The 21,853-nt window shown below is 50.6% G+C and overlaps 1 protein-coding gene across 1 annotated transcript in view; it reads right to left on the minus strand.

Moving 5' to 3' along the window:
- Positions 1–1,523: 1,523 nt before the first annotated feature.
- Positions 1,524–21,853, minus strand: part of FSTL1 (follistatin like 1) — a 42,252-nt gene continuing 21,922 nt past the window's right edge. Inside the window, exons 3-11 of the mRNA XM_035540361.2 lie at positions 14,810–14,914; positions 13,591–13,720; positions 12,553–12,585; positions 10,818–10,948; positions 8,017–8,135; positions 7,406–7,518; positions 6,086–6,196; positions 5,030–5,127; positions 1,524–4,768 (exon numbers count right to left, since the gene is read on the minus strand). Coding sequence (XP_035396254.1) covers positions 4,724–4,768; positions 5,030–5,127; positions 6,086–6,196; positions 7,406–7,518; positions 8,017–8,135; positions 10,818–10,948; positions 12,553–12,585; positions 13,591–13,720; positions 14,810–14,914 — 885 coding nt within the window. The 3' untranslated portion in view covers positions 1,524–4,723. The remainder of the gene's footprint in view (positions 4,769–5,029; positions 5,128–6,085; positions 6,197–7,405; positions 7,519–8,016; positions 8,136–10,817; positions 10,949–12,552; positions 12,586–13,590; positions 13,721–14,809; positions 14,915–21,853) is intronic.

The raw sequence follows: 21,853 nt of genomic DNA on the forward strand, positions 1-21,853 counted from the left end.
TGGTACCATATATTGCACGCACAGGCAACTTGAGATTCATGATTTCAATTTGTCGCCCTTTGGACACAGGTTAAAAGCTGTGTAATCAGTAATCGCATATTGGAAGAAGCAGCAGCGTGTGACGACAAGGAGAAGATTCACAGCCTGGGGGAACTTTTGCCCTGACGATGTCTGGGCTTAGAAAGCAGGTTGCTTTTGCTTCTGCGTGATGCATAACGGAACCTAAAAGGGAACAACGGCAGTCCCTTTTGTGGATTCACCGATGCAATCCCTCATACAAACCCAGAGACAGCTGCTTAAGAGCAGAAACTGTATCAGTAGAGTTATTTCTTTTCAACATAATTCCGTCCACTGTATATAGGTTATGCTGTTTCAGCTGGATCAGGACAGTTGGAGGGAGGTTTTATGTAAGCACATGGGTAAGGTCACCTGGATTTTACTCTGGTCTCCTGCAGTGCCTTGAGCCTGCATTCTACCAAAGTTGTGTTCTGTGAACTTGCTCGGTATTTTCGGGCATCGAGTCTTATGACAGACCAGTTTGATCCTATCTTCAGAATTAAAGGTAATAAATACCTTAAAAATGCCATTCAGAGTCTGGATCAGCCACTTAAGTAACATATTTCTTAGATTGAAGCTCAACAGTGCTGCAAAACTGCAAAGTAATTAAGTGCATGTAGCCACACAGTGCAGCAGCTCACCAGTACTCACATGTGCTTTGCTCCCCAAAACGGCAGGTCAGAGTTTATGCCAGTCTTCTGCTAGAGGTGGGCAACAGACTTCTTGCTCTTCCTCTCTCCCACCCCCAAAATCACTTAGCCTTGGCAAGTATGCGTGTTGCACAAGGCGCAGTATTTATAGTGCCATCTAGCTAAATTTGTACCTGACACTTCCTTTCACTCCATTTTAAAATCCTGGGAAATTGTAGCAGTATAGATAAAAGTAATAAAATAGACCTATTTTACAGAGGAGCACTGAATGCCCAGGGAATGACAAGCCTTAAGTCTGTGTACACAGAGGCTGGTAAGTGGTACAGAGGCCATGTAGCATTATTTGCTACAGAGTGAAAAGTAACACTGAGATGAAATATTAATTATTTTAGACTGCCTTGAAAAGAGCATGCAAGTAAAACAAGGTAACCCAGCTTTTCTCCCAGACAAATGTTCAGGGCTTTTCTTCTTAACTAGCCCAAGGCTGATGATTGGTCCCTGTAAGTCAAATTTACGAGACCTCTGGTTATAGGTTTTAGTTGCCTCTGGGTTCTTCCCACTTGGTCCACCCATTTTGTGAAAGGCACTGCTCAAACCAGAAGGTTCTCCGGCTGAGGCCTCCCTGATGCCACGTGGGACAGAGCGATGGCACCAAGCTGTGCTACTGGTGTCCTTCTGCATTCTGCCAGTGCATGGAGACCTCTGTATAAACGTATCCATCACGGGATGTGCTGAAAGACAGCTACTTTCTTTGTTTTGCTTGCTTGGTTGGTTTTGAAGAGGAAAATGAGGGTTGTCAGAAATCTAACACGAGTGTTATTTTTTAAATTTTGTTTTATTTGGCAGTAATATCCAACCCCCCCTGCTTCAAAAAATTACAAAATCAAGTAAAATAAGTGCACTAAGGAAACCTACAGAATACTGATAAATTTCACACACGTACAGGAGGGAGTATAGAAGGAGGAGGGGGACTTTTTGTTTGTTAAATTTGGCTTTTTGAAACAAAACAAAACAAAACAAAACGCCTTCCCTGCCCTTTGCAATCTCTTGTCCTAGAAGGCAACACCTGGAATTCAACACTTCCTTCCTCAGCAGCCGAGTCACCCTGCAAACATGAACAACCCACCAGCCTGATGTGGGCATCGCTCACTGAATGGTTGCCCTTCCCCTCGGTGTGGGGAGGCAAGAGGTTTTGCTCTCTTTTGGTTACCGTAGCCCTTTGAACTGGCACCGTTTGCCACAGGTACATTTGCTTTTTGAGGGCACAAGGAGGATAAAGCTCCACTGGAGGCAGCTCTTTCTGCAGGGGCACGTTCCCTGCGCCCCTATCCCAGGCTACCCTAGGATATGTTATATGGCTTGTCAGAGAGCTTATCTTTCCTGAAAGAGCAGCACACCCCTCGGCCTTCAGTCCAAGTGCAAGCTCTGTAACCTCAACTGCCAGCACACAACTCTCCAGCCAGCCCCAGGAGCCATCCTCGCAGACTGCATGCCCACAGGAGACAGGAAGGGGACAAAAATGCACTGCGTACTGCAGCCTACAGACCTTCTGCCATCATCAGCCTCCCCTTCCTGCACATGCTTTTCCTTCTCCCAGCTGGAGATTTTCCTGGCTGGACAATGAGATCTTCTTCCCATCCAGGGAGAGCCTTTAAGGCAAGCTGTTGTGTTTTCTCTAAGGCACTTTAACGATCCAAACTGGAAGGAAGCGAGCTGGGAGGCATGAACTACCTTTCAGAGCAGGGTCAGAATAAAGCAAAACACTTACTAACCACGTTCCTGTGACTCCAGATCCAGCATATGAAGCTGCTTTGCTCATCCTGGTGGGGAGGAGCTGGGGGGTGTCTAACGGGTGCTCCTGTTCCACCAACCACTTCCTCCCCTGCCACCAGAACACAAACAGTGACTCCCAGCGTAGTGCTGTCCTGCATTCCCTGTGGCTCCTGTGGGCTCATTCCCCTCCCCATCACAGGTGCTAGCTTCTCACATCTGGACCTTCATGGGAGAAGAAGCCCCTAAGAGCAAGCCCTTCTGCATTTATTACACCAAAGCCTCCAAGCATGGCAGGGTAGGTTATGACTCCCACTGCAAATGTGGCACTGTGTCAGTCAGTGGAAGTCCTCTGGATTCACACCAGGGGAATAGCTCAAAGACCAGACAACTTTGAACAAATACGGCTCTCAGGTGAGACCACAGGAGGGACCAAGCTTTCTTCTTTTCCTACGCTTGCTAGGCACCAGCTCATTCTTCCTCTCCAAGGAAAACATTGTGCCAGAAGGGGAAGGCTGGGACACAAGCCCTGCTGATCTCCTCTCAAGCAGAACATGCTTCTGCTGATGCAAGTGGAGTTTCGCTTGAGTAAGCACCAGGGACTGCAAGACACTTGGCAACAATTGCTGAAGTTGTCCACAAACAGGAAGATAGAAATCTCAGGCAGTCATATGGATATGTGCAACTGCTTGGGATGCACAGCAGGGGCATGAAGGGAATGTGGACACAGGATGTTCAGGTGTCTAGGTGTATGGAACAGATTTGACAACTGCAAGAGAAAATCAGCTGGGCTTGAGGCTAGAGAGGTGATTGTGAACAAAACAGCATGTCATAACTAGGACCAATGCTCAGAGAAACATGTCAAATGACAATGACCCATGAAGGGATGTGAAGGCGGTCACAGATGGTCTGATCTGTGAAATGTGTCAGTAATGACGATTCCAGCCCTCACTCCAAACTCACACCTGAAATCAATGAATAATGCTGCTGCCTTACCCCAGAGGGAGATGAAAAACCCAAGATGATGGCTAACAGCCCAGGACCCCAACTGAAGTTTTCTCTGTAGTTAAGCCTTTTTAAATACTCTACTAACGTGACTGCCTGGTCCCTCTCTCTCTAGACTACCTCGCAGATCCCCCCTGGGCAATTTAGGGAAGCCTGGGCATGGACTTTGAGCACAGTCAGTGCTAGCCAAGGGAGCAAGAGACAGAGAGAGCTGCAGTGTCAGTCTGGGTCTGGTGGAACTTGTTAGATCCAGCCCTGTCTCTTTGTCCCATCAGGGACGCTGCAGTCCCCGACTGAGAAATACCCTGTAGCATAGGGCTCACAAGTCGCTTGTGGTGTTTGTGGTGGCTGAGTGCAGTGTGGTACAAACTGTGCACGGACATTACAGCACTGTCAATGAAAAAAAACCCACAGGCTGGGTTTTCTTGAAAGATCTAGAGCTACGAGACATACAAACGCTGCATTACTACCATAGGAAATAAAGTAATAAAAACAAAACAAAACAAAAGGGGGAGTCAGCATGTGAATGTGATAAGAAAATAAAATATGATAGCACCTTTAAAAGAGAGGGCAGGGGGAGTAAGAGTGAGATGAGGTCACAAGGAACCGTGTGTTGGAGCCCACAATGTACTGGAGGAGCTGCTGGGGACAGTCCGGTGGAAAGCAAGGAGGAACGTGCTGGACTGGTGCCCGCGGCATGGCACCACGACTTCCAGGTGTCACACGAGGCTGACCAGCTTTGAGGATCTCGAACCAAAGGGGAGGGTAAGCAGGGCAAGGTCCTTGGCTAACGATTGCCCTGCAGCACACATACCCAGCCACAAAACTGTCCGGCCTGTATTTCTGCAGCCAAGGCTGGTGCTGACAATTGTATCGATTGAAGATCCCCTTTTCTATCCAGCACTGACCTCCGTCCTTTCCCCAGATCCAGGGGAACGAGAAATCCCTGTTAGCTCCTGGGAGGAACAGCTGCCTGCTCTGGGAAAGGGTCCCAGGGGCTGCTGCAATTGCCTCCCAGCCTTCCAAAGCCCCAGCAATGAAGCTCCCTGAACAGGTGGGCTCTGCTCCCCTTTCCTGGCCCCATTCTCTGTGTATTACAAAACAAATAACCCATCGCTATACAATGTAAATATCTGTGACTGGGCAACTGTAGCAGACACTTGTGCATACTGAGATCAGCACTGGAGGACGGGGCAGCAGGTTGGGCCCATCCTCCCGGGCTCCTCCGGTGTGGAGGCCCCTCACATCTCCTTGGTGCTCATTCTCTTGGTCTTCTCAGCCGTCTCCTAGGGAAAGAGAGCACAAAACTGAAGCTCTGCACTGACACAGGAGCTGGCAGGGCCCTGAAGCCTTTGGTCCACCCACGAGCAGTGCCAACACTGGTTTATATCTCAAAGCCCAACACTTGTATTTGTCCCTCCAGGCAACAGAGAAGATCTCTTTGCTGCACTCCCCTGTCTACCAGAAGCCTCCAAGTGACAGAAGCAGAGGCAACTCCTCCAACAAGAGGACTTCATGTAAGCACATCTTCCCAGCCTCATACCAACCTGATGCTTCTGCAGCTCCTGAACGTATCTAGCTAGCTCCTCCTCAGTCAAGTCTTGATCAGGTTGCTGTCTCCCAGCAGGCATCTTCTCATTCTTCCCTGTATACAGGAAAGGAGTTCAGTGTGATCACAAACGGGGAACGCAGATTTCAGGGGCAGAACAAAAAGAGGCAGATCAGCCTGAGTCTGCCTCAGACCATAGCACACCTTGTGCTTAAGGAGGCTTTGCATTGTCTGGCCACACCTTCTTTGAAAGAAAATAGGCCTTGTGGCTGCCTGGGATTTCAGAACCTAGGTTTCCAGCCTCTCCCTGTCTCTTTACACCGTGATAACAAATAAAACTGTAAGGAAGAGTCTGCATTCTGCTTTCCTCTCCTATTATTTAGAAAAAGCACCTATAATAAGTTCAAACATCTTGGCCCCTTGTAGGGAACAAGTGTAAGCTCAATGCTATGCAAGCTCAATAACTGATGTGTAACGAAGAGGTAATTTTGCTTACTGGAGATGCATCTTGCTGATGTATCTGATCTGAGTCTTCGGTTTCATTATCTCCCTAACAATAGCATCTAATCCCTCTGCTGCTCTGACACAGGCAGAAAGTGAAAGAAAGTGTTGTCCCACTGCATGCTTCTGCCGCGGATGCAGGGAGCCAAGTAGGCAGCAACACTTGATGTTGCACAGCAACTTTCAAGGCTGGGATACTACACACATAAGCATATGGTTGCAGACAGTTACTTATTTGGTCTGTGCATGCCCTGAACCAGCAGGATGCAAAGCAGTTCTAGTCTGGAAGATTTGGTGCTGCGTTTTCATCACACCAAACCCAACCTACGAACCCCAGCAGCATTGCCTCCAGCTCAGTTATGCACTTTCTGAACTCTAGAACAGAACCAGCTTGGTCTGGCCCACTTGGAGCACACGAGGGTGATGGAGAAGCCACACACAGAGAAGCTGATGAAGAACTGGAGAGAGACAGAATCTGGATAGTTGGTGGCCTTGAAAATCTAGAAACGAAAAATCTCTTTTGTACAAACCACCCTCTGGAGAGCATACAGACCTTCGCACGTCATGGCAGTGCACACCCAGTTCCCACAGGCACAGACGCAGCGGTTGCACTCCACCTGGGTCTCTGCTCCATCCTGGTAAGTTTCGTCTTCCAGGGCACACTCTAGAGAGGCACAAAACAAGGGCAGTGGTTGTGAGATACACAGTGGGTCAAAGACAACAAACTCAGGAGAGATGCCTTTGGAGGAGGCCTTCCTCCCTCTAGCCACCAATCCACCAAGAGTGGACCTCAATGACTGAAATATTCATGTTGAATTTGGCGTGTAAAACTAGCCAAAAAAATAATTATTTGGGAAAGTCATCCACTTCATTTTGCTTCCTCAAAAGCACACATTTCGATTTCTCAATTAAAATGAGATCTTGATATTGGATTTGTTTGAACGTCCTGATCTGACATTCTAGACATAGATCTGACATTCCTTATACATAGAAGAGAACCCCCAAAGAGAAAGCTTTGGTCACTCTGAAACAACGCCCTGTGTCAGGAGGGAGAACTTGGGGAAATGGTGAGTGCATTTGCCGTAGCCTTAAGAAAGGAATGAAAAAAATCTTTCTCATTTTAGCTCACATTTCTTCTCAGAGCTCTAGTACACGGTTAAGTCAAGGCCCTCAAAGCGCTTAAGCGTGGTGGTTCAGTGCAAACCAGCTGATCATCTCTAGCTTCCCACTGAAGCAGGCAACAACAGAGGTAAACTTAATATTCCCTAAGAAGCATAGCCTCTGTCTACTACTCAGTGCCACCGCAGCGGGATGCAAACCCAGCACCTTCGGACCGGCAGGCAAAAGTACCCCCTGAGGAGACAATTAGATGAATGGCTCCGCATGCCTGCTCAGCAGAACACTAAGCTGCTTCCACGTGAGCTGTAGCACTAAGCAGGATTTGGAAGGACAGCGAACTTTGAGACATTCGTCAGGGAGGGTCTCTGTTTGAAAGGCAGAGCATAGCAGGACTTTGGTCTGGTCTGACTTTTCTAAGTTATCCAGACGTGAACTCCTCACATGATTTATCTCCGCACTGTTAAATATATGCGTTGACGTTCCAAGCATGCCTTATCCATTTGACCTAAGTCCTTGCTTTGAAAATCCAAACCTTTTTCATCACATGAGCTGCAGGAGCTCTGGGATAGAAAAAGCAGTTCTGTTGACAATGCAGGGATAGAAGAACAAGGGGTGCTGTAAGACGGGAGGTAGGTGTATGTCAACCCTAACGTTGGCAGTTATGGCATCCGATGTCTGGCTCAAAGCTGATTCCTTTCCTTTCCCCCCTTATCAGTACCCCAGTAGTTCCCCAATACAAGCAAAGAATTCCTACTTTTCTCTGGTGGGTTGAAGGATGGGCTGAGGCACTTGAGAAATTCATTGAAGCTGAGCTTCCAGTCAGCATTTTCATCTGACAGCTCGATGAGGGCATCTACGCAGAGTCCCCTGAAAGGAAACACAGAGGTGTGTTCTGCACAGGGCTGTACCAAGCTGGTCCCTCCTCTGTTGGCTTCAGAGGACAGATGAGTTAAACCAGTAACAGCTAGAAAGGCTCTGAGATGCCTGGCAGAAAGGGCTTCTGTAAGAAAATCTCACTGATGTAGACAAAAGAAAAACAGACACAAAATGCTCCCTGGTTGGAGAAGGGCTGGGACGTGGAGGTGGGTGTATTCAGAACAAATCAGGCAGCAGGAATAGCACCCTGCTGACACCTACATGCTGTCACACGAGTACAGATGCAAGCACAACCTAACCACAAGCAGTGTGTTCTCCTCATTGTCTCACACACAGGGGCACACACGCAGAAAAAGGGAAACCTCTCAAACTACATTTTTCATGTGATGGTTTTGCCAGCTCTAACTGAAGGCGGTCCGTGAGCTCGCTTTCTACCTTTCTACCACATCTGTTCCCTGCCCTCCTTCTGGCATCCTGTCCAGTGCCCACCTGAGCAGCTTGTTGGTCTCCTGGTCCATGTAGGTGGTGATGTTGACGGCAGTCTCATTCTGCTCCACAAACTTCAGGAATTCGGTGGAGTCCAGGCGAGAATCGCCGTCATCAAAGCTCTGCAGGGAAAGATGGCAAGATGTGAGAAGATCTGATTTATCGGTCCAAGGTACCCCCCCTTCCTTACCATTCCTCCACAGGTACTTAGCATTTCTGAAGTGCTAGTGAAACTGGTTGCGTCATCCCTGTTTTGCACAAAAAACAGAGGCTCAGAGAAAAGCAGCAAAATATCCACACTAGCATCAGAAACGGGAAACATGGCTGTGGCCTCCTGCTCACTGATAAGCTACACTGCCTCTCATTCACCTCCTGCTGCTTGATTTATGGCTCTAACCCCATTTCTTCTCTTTGTTCCAGCCAGCTCCTAGCCTTCTTATATACCTCCTGCCTTAAAGCAGACCAGTTGTGCTCAAGAAGGTGTCAGCTTTCCAATATGTGAAAATCCAAAGCTGTGCCTGAACTGTGACAGTGACAAAAGGGAAAATCACAGGAAGTAATTTTCTGCTGATCCCAGAGAAGGAACAATTTAATGCAACAGCTAAATGCCTTGCCACCGACTTCATAGGGTCCTGACAGGGCTCCTGGCACTGAAGAGCAGACTTTTTAGCCCCAAAGTCCTGGCTGTACTCCCACAGCAGTAATTGCATTTTCCCTCCCTGTTTGGAGATGTCATATCACAGCGTGGGGCACGCAGCAGGAACTGCCGGGCCCCCTCAGAGACAGCTGCATTGCAGTGAGGGGAAAATGAATTCTGCAAGCGGTCTGCTGCACGAGATGCTGGTCAATCTTCACCGTGTGGCTCGGGGCAGGTCACCGTGCCCCCCATGCAGGGCTTCCAGGAATGTTCAGAGCGGCTGCCTGCTGTTACCTCTGTGGTTCAGCAGAAACCTACAGGGCTAGGAAAATTACTCTGTGCACTGTAGCTTGTGTATAACCATGCTGCCAACGTGTTTCAGCTTCTGCAAGATGTTGAAGCCTCTTCACCCGCTGTTTCTTTTAGAAGTGCCCACAGCTCCCTTAATGACCCAGGCTCGGTTAAGCTGGCTTTCTTGCCTTTCAAGACAATGGTCTGCACTAACCTGTTCCCCCAGAGACCCTCCAAAACAGAGCAGCTTCCCACGGCTGGCCTAATGCCTCCTGAAACAATGTCCTTCAAGGTCAAGGCCTGCCTGGCGTATAACCCACTTCCCAGTGACTTACGCAAGGCAGGCTTCCAGCTTAATGCCACATCTGCAAACTCCTCTGGTCAAGGAGAAAAGGGAAAACCTTCACCTCCTCCTTGCTTCCAGTGTTTATTGCCTGCAGGGCAGGAGTCAGGCTATTCCAGGGCAGCACATGGAGCCCCGGGCTGGGTGAGGCAAACATCTCAGGCTCCTTGGTGAAACAAATTGTGCACACATGGACCCATTTAGCTTGCCTTGCTTGGATTTGTCTGAGTTGCTCCAAGCCCTGCATTCTGCTTTGAAAGTATTTCAAAGCTCTTTGGGCTGTTGACACGGTGGATTACCACCTGACAGAGAAGGAAGTTTGGTCCAAGAAAGGGTATGGCTTTGTCATGGAAACTTTTGCCTACTCGTGCCGGGGATCAGTGCTCCACAAAAAGGGGGAAAATAAGGGAACACGAGGCTGTCTGCCCCTGAGCTGCAGCCATGGGATTTCACTGGTGTGGGCTGGCGGGGGGTGACCAGGCTGTGCATGGCCCCAGAACAAGCCCACGGCTAGCTCATGCATTTTGGCAAAACCCATGGCCCGGGCAGGTCCCCTGCGAAGGTGGCTGGGGTCAGGACATGTGCAGGGGAAAATGCAGCTTTTGGGTGCTGGTGGGGGTGCCTGAGGCAGTGGGCCACAAGTGGGTTTCCACAGAAGAGGCAGAATTAATGGCTACAAAAGGGAAGATGCTCTCTGGAGCACAGGGACCGGCTCCTCTGTCTCACCAGGGGGTGCCATTGCCATGGCAAATTTGCTTGCAGCACTAACTCCAGTCAGGCACCATTAATCTCTCGCTGTCAACAGCTTATGATTTAAGCGCTCCCCCCACTTCCCCACCTGCTCCTCCAGCTCCATCCCGAATGCTTTGAAGTCTTTATCAGGAGCCGGGCGTGAGGGGGAGGGAGGCAGCAGTGCATGTGGCAGGAGCATGGGAGAAGCATGTGATCCGCGGGTTATAAAAGGGGGTGGGGATGGGATGAGAGACGGGCTGGCAGGGAGGAGGGAAGAGGCATGGCATTAATGCTGGGGGCTCATGGGGGTCCCCTCTCCCCGCAGAGCACCAGGGAACTGCCAGCTCTCTGCCACAGCTGGGCCACGCTCCTTGCAGGCACATATTCCCCTCTAAGCCCCTACACATCCCCCATCTCCATCTCAGTGTGGCCTTGGGACTGCAAGGAACAAAGCATCAGCAGCCTCCACCCCAGCTTGCTGCTCCACGTAGCTGCATTCCCAGCACTTTCACCCACCTTTTGTCCTCTGGCTAGCTTTTGACCTCTAAGATCAGATTTTTTTCCCCCATACTACATGCATGGTTGTCCTGCCTATCTTCTTTTCCCCAGGGCAGGTCAGATACCAGGAGACAGGTCACTTCTCCATGCAGCTGCTGCAGGCAGCCCACAACACACCACGCTGCAGGGCACACCAGACCCTTCTGGCCCCCATCTCAGCATCTCCACACTGTGCAGCCTCTTCGATGGGGGGCATGGCTGGCCAAGAAATGTTCTCCAGCCCCTGAGACAGGCCCTACTTGCCTTGAAGTACTTGTCCAGGACTTCACTGTAGTTGCTGCCCTTGGAAAACCATCCGTCTGGGATAATCTCAGCTTCCAGCCACTGGATGACGCGGCGACGAAGCTCATCCCTGTCCGACTGGTAGCAGACAACTGTCACAGGAGATGGGGTAGGGGGAGAGAGAGCAAGGGTGAGAGAAACAACGTTGGCAGGGAGACCACAGAGAGGGGACCGGAAATAAAAGCCAAGCAGACAGTCCTGATGGCAGTCTCCAGGCCCCCTGGAGATGATCCGCGGACAGATCAAAGCAGAGGTGCCATGTGCTGAACGGCGGACGGGCTGTGGGTGACACCATGTGGCAAGGCCAGAAAACGACACCCCTGCCAACACTCAGCTGCCTTGCAGTCCCCTAAAGCTTGTGGAATAGCAGTCCAGAGCTACGCTGACTCATCTCGGCATGAACAGTCCCCAGACTGAGGGAGGAAGGCGACCGAGTGGCCCTGGACTTTGCGTGTCCCCAGGCTTTCCAACGCCACACAGAACAGGCATTTGGCCACGAGCCCTCGGGTATGAAACCTTCCATCTGCTGCAAGGGCAAAGACTAGGCTGAGCAAGCCTTCCATGATGCTCTCCTCAAAACTTGAATTTTAGGGCCTAATATCTCACGAGATTTTGTTTCTTCAAAATCCCAGTTTGCCCACTCAGACTGGAAATTAGAGGGGGTCAAGTTGAGCATGTTGTCAGTGTTCTCCAGATGCACAGGTTTCTCTAGGGAGGCATCATTTCATGTATTAGTATCAAACTTTGTATTTAGACTTTGTATTTTGTATTTCTCAGAGTTGTCACACCTGTCCAGAGGTGAATGGAGCCAGAAGGGGAATCTGCGTGCGTGTGTGTCAGTTACACACAATCAGGATCTCCTTCTGAATCCAATGACTACAATCACAACTGGACAGACCAATGTAAATAAAAAACCCATAGGGATTCTACATATTTAATTTTGAGCTTCATTGAAACTGCTTTGAGGTGATGGCCAGGCTCTGACATGGTCCTTTGCTTGTATGAGGGTTTGCTCTCATGTCTCCTAGGAAGCTGAAGCTGATGATTGTACAGCTCCAGCACCTAGAGGCCATGGGTGGGAACAGGGTCCCCTGATAAAGCACAGGCCATGGCCCCAAAATCCATAGTCTAAGTATACAGGGCAACAGATACGGAGAGAAATAAGGCACAAGGAACCAAATACACTTGTTGGCTGATGGGAGAGGCGGTTCAGCTACACCTCCCGACTCCCCCCAAAATGTCCCACTCATTACACAGTGTTGTCCCTCTGCCCCTGGGCTCCCATCAGTGAATCACTCCCGAAGAAAAGTCTCCTTTTAAAAGAGTGCTCCTGGAGCTGGGGAGGACAGCTCCAGAGCTACTGTGTTGTTGATCCCCAAGGAACTCTGAGTCTCTTCCCTCAGTCTGGGTGATGAACACGGCCTGCATCCCTAGGGGCAAACCATGCTTCACTTCACCTTGTACATGCCCAGAATCCCTAAGATTTCCCAGCACAGTTAAGAGCCCAGGAGATGTATGAGATCTGAAAGGTTACCCAGGAGTGAGGAGCCAAGCAATTCAGCTGATTTATCAACCTAGGCTGTGCTACCGCCAGTGCAGAGGTATCGCTTGTACACAGGGCTGTGCAACTCCCCCAGCAGACCTTCTTCCCAAATACACACAGAGGCCCCTGTCAGGTAAGGAGATGGCTTCTCACCTGGACTTGCAGCTGGATTCTCAGACTTTTTCTCTGTTAAAGGAAAGACAGAAGATGACATTTCTGACGCAACATGAAGCAATATGAACCTCTTCCCACACCCTGGGTGTTACTGGGCAAGAGATGGGAGCTTTTGGAATCATGAAGGCCACAGAAATGACAAAGGGACTGGAGCATCTGTCATATGAGGGGACACTGAGAGGGATATGACTGCAGCCTGGAGAAGGCTCAGGGAGAATCTCATCGATGTTCTTGAGGTCCCTCATGAACAAGGATGGCAGTGTAGGCTTCGGAGGTTTATCCTGAGAGTCTGACCTTTCCTCAGCAGGTAGACTGAGAGCGCTGCCTGGCTGAAGCCACAGGCTCACCACAAGGCAGTCAGGAGCCTGCGGCAGGAGCAAGACATTGCCCTGCTCCTCCTGAGTGCCCCACTCCCAGGAACCCAGGGAGATGATATGTCCAAGAGCCCACCACACCCAAAGTGTCAGGTAACTGAGTGCACTAGTGAGGGACAGCCGGACCTAAGGCCTCCAGCCACATTCTACCCATTTGCTCAGGGGCTCCATTTCAGCTCATGTCCCTAGTCATTGCCTGAAATTGCCTGTCCTCAGTCCCTAGTCATTGCCTGAAATTATGCCTGTCTCCAGCTCTGTTGCAAGCATTCCTGTCCCTGGTCATCAACCTTGTTGATCCTGGCCTGACCTGGGCCTTCTCACCTGGATTTCAGTCTTGCTGCAACACTATGGACCTGCATGGTTACTTGTGGCCTGTGCCTGATCCTGGTTACCATCACCAGACCTGATCCTGACCTGATTTCATGGCTCAGCTTCAGACCTAGTTCATCACCACAAACATGCCTGGTGATCTGGACTCTTGGTTGAGCCTGGCTACCGTTACCAGTCTTCCTCCATTTACTTTGCTTGCAGGACAGGGTCCTGGCTCTTGAGGCCTCTGCCTTGCCTTGCTACCAGGCTGGGCTCCCAGCTCCCCCTCCCTTACAGAGCAGCCATCCCTCACAGCCCCCTGACACAGGGTTACCTTTACAGTGCCCATCATAATCCACCTGGATCTTGGAGCCAGTGAGGCAGGCGTCACGGTGCAGCTCACAGTGGTTCAGGTATGTCTTGCCATTGCTGCCACACACAGGCCTCTTGTGAGGTTTACATTGCTGCAAGAGAGACAGAGAAGAGGGTGTTTTACCTGCCTCTTTGGGACAGCTAGAGGGAGCAGGCACATCCCAGGTTCAGCCCAGCCCAAAAGGCCTTTGAACCCTCCCATTGCCGCCCCAGAAAAACCCACATGGGGAAATCTGTGATTCAAAGGCTTCCCTCCATCCCTGCCCCAGTCACCAGCACCACAACAGGAGCCTCCCTGAAAGCAGAGCACAGCAGAGAAATCAGCACCCAGCATAAATACTGAGCATGGTCCTGCAGCCACAGACGTGGCTCCTCTGCTTGCTCAGCTCTGCTACAGTTCCCTGTGGACTCTGCTCCACCTTTCAGCCTCTGAATTTAGCACAAACCCCAGCCAAGAGCAGACAGCACAACCTTGAGCAGAGAGAGACTTCACCAGTGCCACCATGCAGGGTGTAGACTTCTGTCTCGTGCTTCTTTCAGGCTGGCCAAGCCTGTCCAGATGCCTGCTAATGGAGCATTTCCCTCCGCAGTGCCCAGGCTGGCCCTGTCTGAGCTGCAGGCTCTGAGGGAGGCCGGAGCAGCGAGCCCATGCCCAGGAGCCAGGCAGGAATGGTTTGAAAGCACGGAGCAGAGCGGAGCAGGGAGACACTCTGTCTCTACAGCTGGGAAAGGCTCTTCTAATCATCTCCAGCTCCCTGCTGGAGGAAGCTATTCATGCTCACAGCACTCCACCGCAATTATTTCCATTTTACAAAGGCTGATTTTTTAGTAGGGTGCTCGTAACCTCCTCAAACAAGACCCCAGGGAGGGAGGGCTCTCTTGCAGCTCGCAGACCACTCCTTCAGTGCCCTCCACAGCCAGCTGCATATCAATACCCTGCCGGGCTTTCCCAGCAAAAGACCCCCAGCCAAGTCTCCCATGTGTGTAAAGGCTCGAGGCGGCTGTGTGAGCAGCACAGCTGCAAGCCCCAGACAATGTACACACCGCAGGGACAGGCCCTGCTGTTTGAAGAACCGCTGTGCATTTGCAGCTGCTCCAGAACAGCCCTCAGGATCCCTCCAGCGGCTGTAGCCCAGCCCCAGGGGGCAGGTGGCGATGCAGGAGCTGCTCTGCCCCCCTACCTCAATGCAGAGGCAGGTCGGGTCTCCCTTCTCCGTCACTGCACATTCCCGCCCAGCTCCGCAGAAGACATTGGCACAGATTTTAGATTTGCTCCTCGGCTCTTCCTGAAAGACACAAAGAAAAAGACACAAAATACATCAAGTCACCTGAACCAGCAGCAGCAGCCCTTGACATAGCTTAAAAAAAAATAATACATTTAGCTTCTAGGCTGGAGCACAGAGCACCAAGCTGGCAAGGCGCGGATGACAGAGCAAGACAGACATGACTGCAGTAGATGGACAGCTCAGACAATAACCAGAAGCAGACAAAGGAGCTAGGGTTACAGCCCCAGCAATAGAAGGTTTCCTCGAGGTCATTCCCTGAAAATCACCTAGGAGAACCGGAGCAAACACAAGCAAAAGAAAATCTAGTGTAAGTGGCAAGAGTAATTCCCCGAAGTCAAGGACTGCTGCCTTCATATTATTTCATGGAGGGTAGGCAGCAGAAATGTCTTTGCTTCATACGTTTAAGAAGAAGGTGAATATAACCCCAGAGAAAGGTATGACACCAAACAGAAGGAAGAAATCGCCATCAGGCATCAGATAATGCCCCTGTCACAAAAAAACTTCACAAAACTACACGACCCATTATCTTGCCTCCACTGGTCAAGACTAAATGCTTCAAAAGGAAGAAGCACTGTCATGGATAATTACACAGTAACCTTCTCACTGAGAAAATTTCTTCCTGGTCCCTGACAGCTAGCTGTTGACCTATGCCCTGCAGCACAATTTTTACGCTTTACAATTTTCTCTTAGCTAAAGTCATCATAAATATTCCTGTTGTTCATGTCATTGTCAAATCCTTTTTCTTTTTTATTTTATTTTAATTTTTTTTGTTGAGTCCCACTGCACTCTCAAACAGTTGACAGCTATCAGGGACAATTTCCCCAGGTTAATCATGTTTTCAAAAAAAACTCCATTTGCTTTCACCAGTTTAAGGTCTCTTTTTTTCTGAGACTCTTAGAAGAGAAGACCAGGGCTTCTGACTTTGAGACCCTGGTTTAATTCCTTGGTTTGCCATTAATTTTTTTTGTGACCCTCGTTTCATCTGACAATTTCCACTTAGAAGTCAAAGACTTCTTACCTCCCCATCCGAGTATTATTCTTTGTCTCTGCTCATTTGTGCTGTCTCTGTAGCTCCACCATATACTTTCGCACGTAGGTGATCAAAAAGGAGCAGAATCTGCCTGAGGAGCATTATTGATACATATAATGACATGCTGAGCACATTTTTTTTCCTTTTTTTTTTCTACTTTTGCTTCTTTGCCACAATTTCACAGCTAGTTGCTGCCTTTATCGAACAGCCCCCAGTGAGAGCAAACCATTTTCTCAATGACCTTGCCCTGGTCTTCAGCATACTTTGTCTGCTGGCCTGCTCTGGATTGTTTTTGTTGTATGAAATCTCTTCTCTGAGACGTCAAGAGTCTTCTCAGCAGCCCAGGCCGCACTGGAGAAACACTACCTGCCGTCCTTTTGACGGGAGCAAAAAGCTTTTCTGCTATCAACAATGTCTGCAGCGCTTTTTCCTCTTTTGGTATCACCATGTGGAAATCTGTAAAATGACTCCAACTCTCGTAAAGCGCTCCGTGTGGTTTGCTGTAAAATCAAGGCTTCGCATCTTCGTAATGCCTGATGTGCCAGGAAATCAAAGCACACTAGAGCAGTAACAACGAAAGCTCCTTGGGGAGGCAATCTGATGCATTATACAGGCCTGAGCACTACACAGATTAGGCAAAACCAAAGGGCAACACGGTGATGCCTGGGGTTGCAAGCCTTGCCACGTCTCCTGACTCTCAAACCTCTCTCCTTCCTGTGGTGGGACTGGGAAGGAGAGATGTTATGTCATGCTGCAACATCAAAAGAGAGGGCTGGGCACTGAGAAAGCATTCGGCTCGTGCATTTCATCCCGCTACCCAAGCGTGTCTCTGTGCTAAATGGCTTTTGCAGAGGCGCCAGGGGAGCCGGTCCCGTGCACGCTGGAGGGAGCACAGGGCCAGGCAGTCTGTCACCTCCAGCCGTCTGTGCCGCCGGCTCTGGCAGCACATTTCTCCCACTGCTCTCGTCTGGGACTAATGAGCAAACCTGACCTAATTCCTGCAGCAGCTCCCTGGACTCTCCAACACACTGGTGTGACGGGGTGGAAATTTGGCAGCAGTGCAAACGGAACAGATCAGCACGAAACAAGCAAGCACCCCCAATGTAAACAGACAGTGAGATGAACCCCAAAATTTCTCTTTCTTAGGGATATTGCTTCAGAGAATCTGCAGGCTCTGCAAGAAACCTGGGACAAATTGCTCTTAAGACCCACTTTATTTTCAATTGTCAGAGAGAAGCTCAGTGCACACAGGGCTTGAACCATGCCTGATCCCAAGTTTAGCTCTGGGATCAAACCTACCTCCCAGGACACCATTAGTTAGGATGACACAGGGGGCTGCGGAGTGCTCCATATCATCTGCTCTGGAAGGAAGCCCCCATCAGGGGTTGCTGAAGCCATCACCTCAGGACCCAGCTGCACCCTTTCTCAGGTCTGGTGCTATCCAAAGGGGCATCCTCTGGAGCCACCACCACGTCCAAGAGCTTCCCTACCCTTGCTCCTGGGAGGTACATGGTACGCGTCCTGTGGCTCAGACCAGCAGAGACGTCCACAGGCAGCTCATAAGGCCTGGAAACGGGCTGTCCCCAAGTTAGTTAGTTAAAGAAGAAATGAAAAGAGGTCGGGTTTGTGTGGCAAAGCCTTGACCAGTGCTGGATTCCTCAGGGGACTGCGACCAGACACACGTGACAACATCCCCTACGCTGACAACATCCTACATGAAAGGTGTCAGCATGAGGCCTGCACTGGATGTAAAGGGGCCCAGAGCCATTAAAACTTCAGGATTAAAACTCTTACTCCTCCCCCAGATCCCGAAGCCCTTCTGTGAGCAGGAGAACTAACGAGGCCCAGCTCCCAGCAGCTCTCTGCACGGCTTGTCAGCTAGCTACACGGCAGCTCGTGACCTCCCTCCTCCGGGTGGTTATCCACAGGCCCCTCTCATTAAGCCAGTCACCCGGGGTCACGAAACCAGCTGGATCCCATCATCTTGGAGGCCTCGACCGCTCAACCAGCTGAGGCAGAAACCGGCTGAGGGACTCAGGAATCCCTGCGTCCATCACATCAGGGCATGGAGAGGGCGAGCGGCTGAGGCTCCAGCAGAGCTCTGAGATAAGAGGGGCCCATCGGGTCGGTGAGCTCAGCATGGGGCCGGGGAAAAGGCAACATCGCTGGTGGCAATGTTGTCTGCGGCTCTGTCAGGGAGACAAAGGCATCTGACATACCGCTGACACAAACCAGGCTGCCTTGCAGAGGCCGGGGAGGTGGCGCAGAGCTCTGCCTCGCCGTGTCCCAGCTGGGTTTGTGCCCGGCCCTGTGCCTGCACAGGAGGGCTGCTTCTCCTCGGCTCCCCTGGGTGACCAGCCACGTGTCACAGGAGGTCCTCAAGCACACCCGAATGCGGTCCAAACTGCATGGCAGGGACCGCAGCCCTAACACAGCAGCCAGGGCTTTCTGGTGTCCCACAGCGAGCAGGCAGGAGCTGGTGCCCACAAGGAAAGGGATGCAGCAACTGGAGGAAGGAGGCTTTTCTCCTGGTAACCTAACAAAGAGGGGAAAGCCATCTGCCAAACAGCTGATTTCTCTTGCAGCGAGATGCTGCTAGCAGCAAGGGAGCCAGGCACACCTCTCGCAGGGGCTCCTCCGTGCTAGGGCTCTGTTTTCCCTTTTAAGCTTGAAGGAATGCCTCTGCTCTGGCCCCTGCAACCTCATATTTTCCATCACAAGGCAATGACCGGTGAGGCCCCGTAAGGGGAACAATGACACGAGAATTTGTGGAAGAGGAAATCTCGATCACAAACAAGTCTGGAAAATGGCTGCTACGAGGCAGGGAGGTTGAGCCTGGCAGCTCCCTTGCTGCTGCAGCCTCGCTCTGCCGCTCACCCTAAAAACCCCTTCCCAGTCACGGCCTCGAAAACGTCACAGCCAAATAAATCCGCACTGCCTCCTAGCTCTCCTCCCTCCGCCTGCAGGAGGCCAGGGGCTGCTTCGTGCATGCCAGCCCAGCTGGAGGGACGTCAGCTCTCAGCGGGAGGAATCCTGTTAATTGCTTTCTTTTGGGACAGGAAAAAGCAACAAAAAAAAGACGCCTGTGCACCGGGAAGGATCTTGGTGCACAGCAAAGATTCCCAATGAAGTTAAACTCACAGGGGCTGCAGGATGAGATTGGCACCATCGTCCGACTGGCCCAAGGGTGGGGATTTGCTCAAGAACAAGGTCTGGTCCAGGGGCCAGGACACCTCTGCAATCTGAAATACAAGTCACAGTCCCTGGTGGAGCATGAGTCTCCTTCCCAGACCCCCGGTGCCCTGGGCCAGGCTCTGTTTCACTACGGCTGGTCTTCTGGGAACTGCAGTCCTCCATCCTGTTTTGTTGTGGCCAGCATTAACTGCTGAATTTCAGCAGGAGGACAGGGGGACACTCCGTACCCTGGGCAGTGCTTCCAAGCCCACAGAACCCAGCACCACAGCCCTGACACCACCTGCCCCATTTTGGGGTGCCGATTTCCCACTCTCAGAGGCTCTGCAGATTTTCCTGATCCTGCCAGTAAGTTTTGTCGCCCATTCCTCTGGCCAGCTGGGATGATCTCTCCAGAGCGATTTATTTCTGAACGGGACCCAAATCTGCCACATTTCTTGGCCACCACCTGGCTCCAAATGGAGGGCGGGGAAGAATGAGCTGAGCAGTTGGAGGCAAGCTAGGATTTACAGCCCTATGGCATCTCCTCACCTCTTCCGGTAACTGGAAGCACAAGAGGAGCATGGAGAGCAGGAGACGCTGAGATTTACTAGCAGCCTCCGGCTTCTTGCACAAGAAACCTCAGGTTTTTTGTTCCCATCACTAACGCAATGGACCCGATGATCCGCCTTCCCAGCTCTGCGCCTTGGTCCTTCTTTACCCCCCTTCCACCGCAGCACGTTGCAAAAAAGCAGTGGAAGCTGCTGTGCAACTGGAAGGAAGCACTGAGTCAGCCTCGGTGTGGGAAGGAGAGCGAGAACAGGACTGGGCACGGGCCAGTCGTGCACTTCCTAGCCTTGCTCAAGGACTTGCTCAGCTCCTTGCTGAGGCAGAGCAGCCTCGGGGCTGCTCCACCCAGCGGCTCTGCTGGAGGCTGCCCAGGAGACAGGACTCCCTGCCATGGCCATTCCCCTGCTTCAAAGCTTCTTTGTCATGGGGACGGTCCTGAGATCCTATATATACATTGCGAACAGCAAGGAAGGGTCAGAACAAGCCCTAATATTAGGCATCACTCAGTCTAAACAACTTGCCTTTGCCCGTGGTCTTGAGAGAGCATCCCCTTCGTGAAACCATATGCTCAGGATCTGTTATCAAACTAAAAGGAAAATCTGACAATAGAAGTGGGGTAAAACAAACCCACAAGAGCAGAGAAGTTCAGGAAGGCTTGGGAACTAGCCTGGATAAGCCTAGCTTATCTGCAGTACTTCTGCCAAAAAGGCACAGCTCCATCAAAGGTTAAACTGTGCCCCTGTAGCCAGAGGGAGCTGAAGGCAAGTCTGCCAAGGCTTTGCTGTCTTACAACCTCCAAAATGCAAACTGGGGTTTCAGGAGGCGGGCGAAGAAAGCTCTCCAGGTTCTTGTAACCTCAGCTTTTACTACTGAAGACCTGACAACTGGCAGAGGACTGCGTGTGACTGCTCTTGGAAGGAGGAGAGGAAAAACACTGCGGTGAAAGCTAAGTGAAAATCCTTGCTACAAGAAGAGGTCTACAAGCGGGGAGGGCTGTGCAAGCACACAAGCCACAGGGCGAGATGTGCACGCACTTTTTTGGGCTCTCAGAAACGTCACATCAGTAACAAGCAAATCCAATCAAACTGGAGGGCAGTATCCCTGCAGCCCCACAGCGTGACCACAGCACGGGGACATCGGGGACATTTCAAGCTGCTGCTGCCCCTGCAATCCCCCAGAGAGCATCCAGACCTGGCTCCAGCCCCTAAAACCTCCCTGTGCAGAGCTAACGCTGCTTCTCGCTGCCCTAAGAGCCTTCCCTCTGCCACTGGCGAAGTGCTGCGGGTCTGGGAGACTTCCAACATCTTCCCGCTCGCTCTAACCATGGCAGCTGCTGTGGCTGAAAGGCAAGAAGGAAACTTCCACAGTATGAGGTCTGCCCTGAGGACGGGTGAGCCACAACACCCTTCTTTTCCCAAAGGAGAGCTCCCCTCATCATCCCGAGGCTGCAGCACCGTGCTGAAAGCAGAGCCTCGCCAGCATTTGCAGCCCAAAGGCAACTCTGATTAAGAAGCAAGAGAAGCGATTATTGATTTCCTTTAACTCCTAAGTAAGGCTGGGCAATGTTTTTCAGGCAGGGAGCTGATCCACTGGAAGATGCAATTTGAGGCTGACCAAAACTATTTGCAAATTTGCACCTACTTCGGGCAACAGTTTTGATCCCCAAATTATTTCCAAAGTGAACTATTTTCCCTTTTTTTTTTTTTATTTTGAAATGTATTTCACAAAGTATTTTATGCAAACTTAAAGGTTAAAGAAAGCAAAATAAAAATATTTTTGGTGTGATTTAACAACTTTTTGTTTTGTCAGTTCTGTTTTTTTTTTTTGTTGAGAATAAAAGAAGAATTTCAGCTGATTTGAAATGAAATTTTTGTTTCGACTCTGATTCAGCTAAGGAATTAAAAAGAAGAGACAATTATTCCTATGGCTTTATTCCTAAAACATCACTGCTTGGTGTCTAAATCAACCTATTCTTCTCGCTCTTTCATCTCCCTCCATCTGGCCCTTCGTGACAGCGTCTGGAAATAACGAAGAACTGTTGCAGACATCCCTCTCCCCGCTCCCTGCCATCATGGAATTTGTTCCTGTCTAGCTGGGAAGATTGTTGGTGCTGACTCCCATAGCTCGACTCTGAAAAAACAAACAAACAGAAAGACAAAGCCCCAGCT

This window comes from Cygnus atratus, chromosome 1 (assembly GCF_013377495.2).
Source record: "Cygnus atratus isolate AKBS03 ecotype Queensland, Australia chromosome 1, CAtr_DNAZoo_HiC_assembly, whole genome shotgun sequence".
NCBI lineage: Eukaryota > Metazoa > Chordata > Aves > Anseriformes > Anatidae > Cygnus > Cygnus atratus.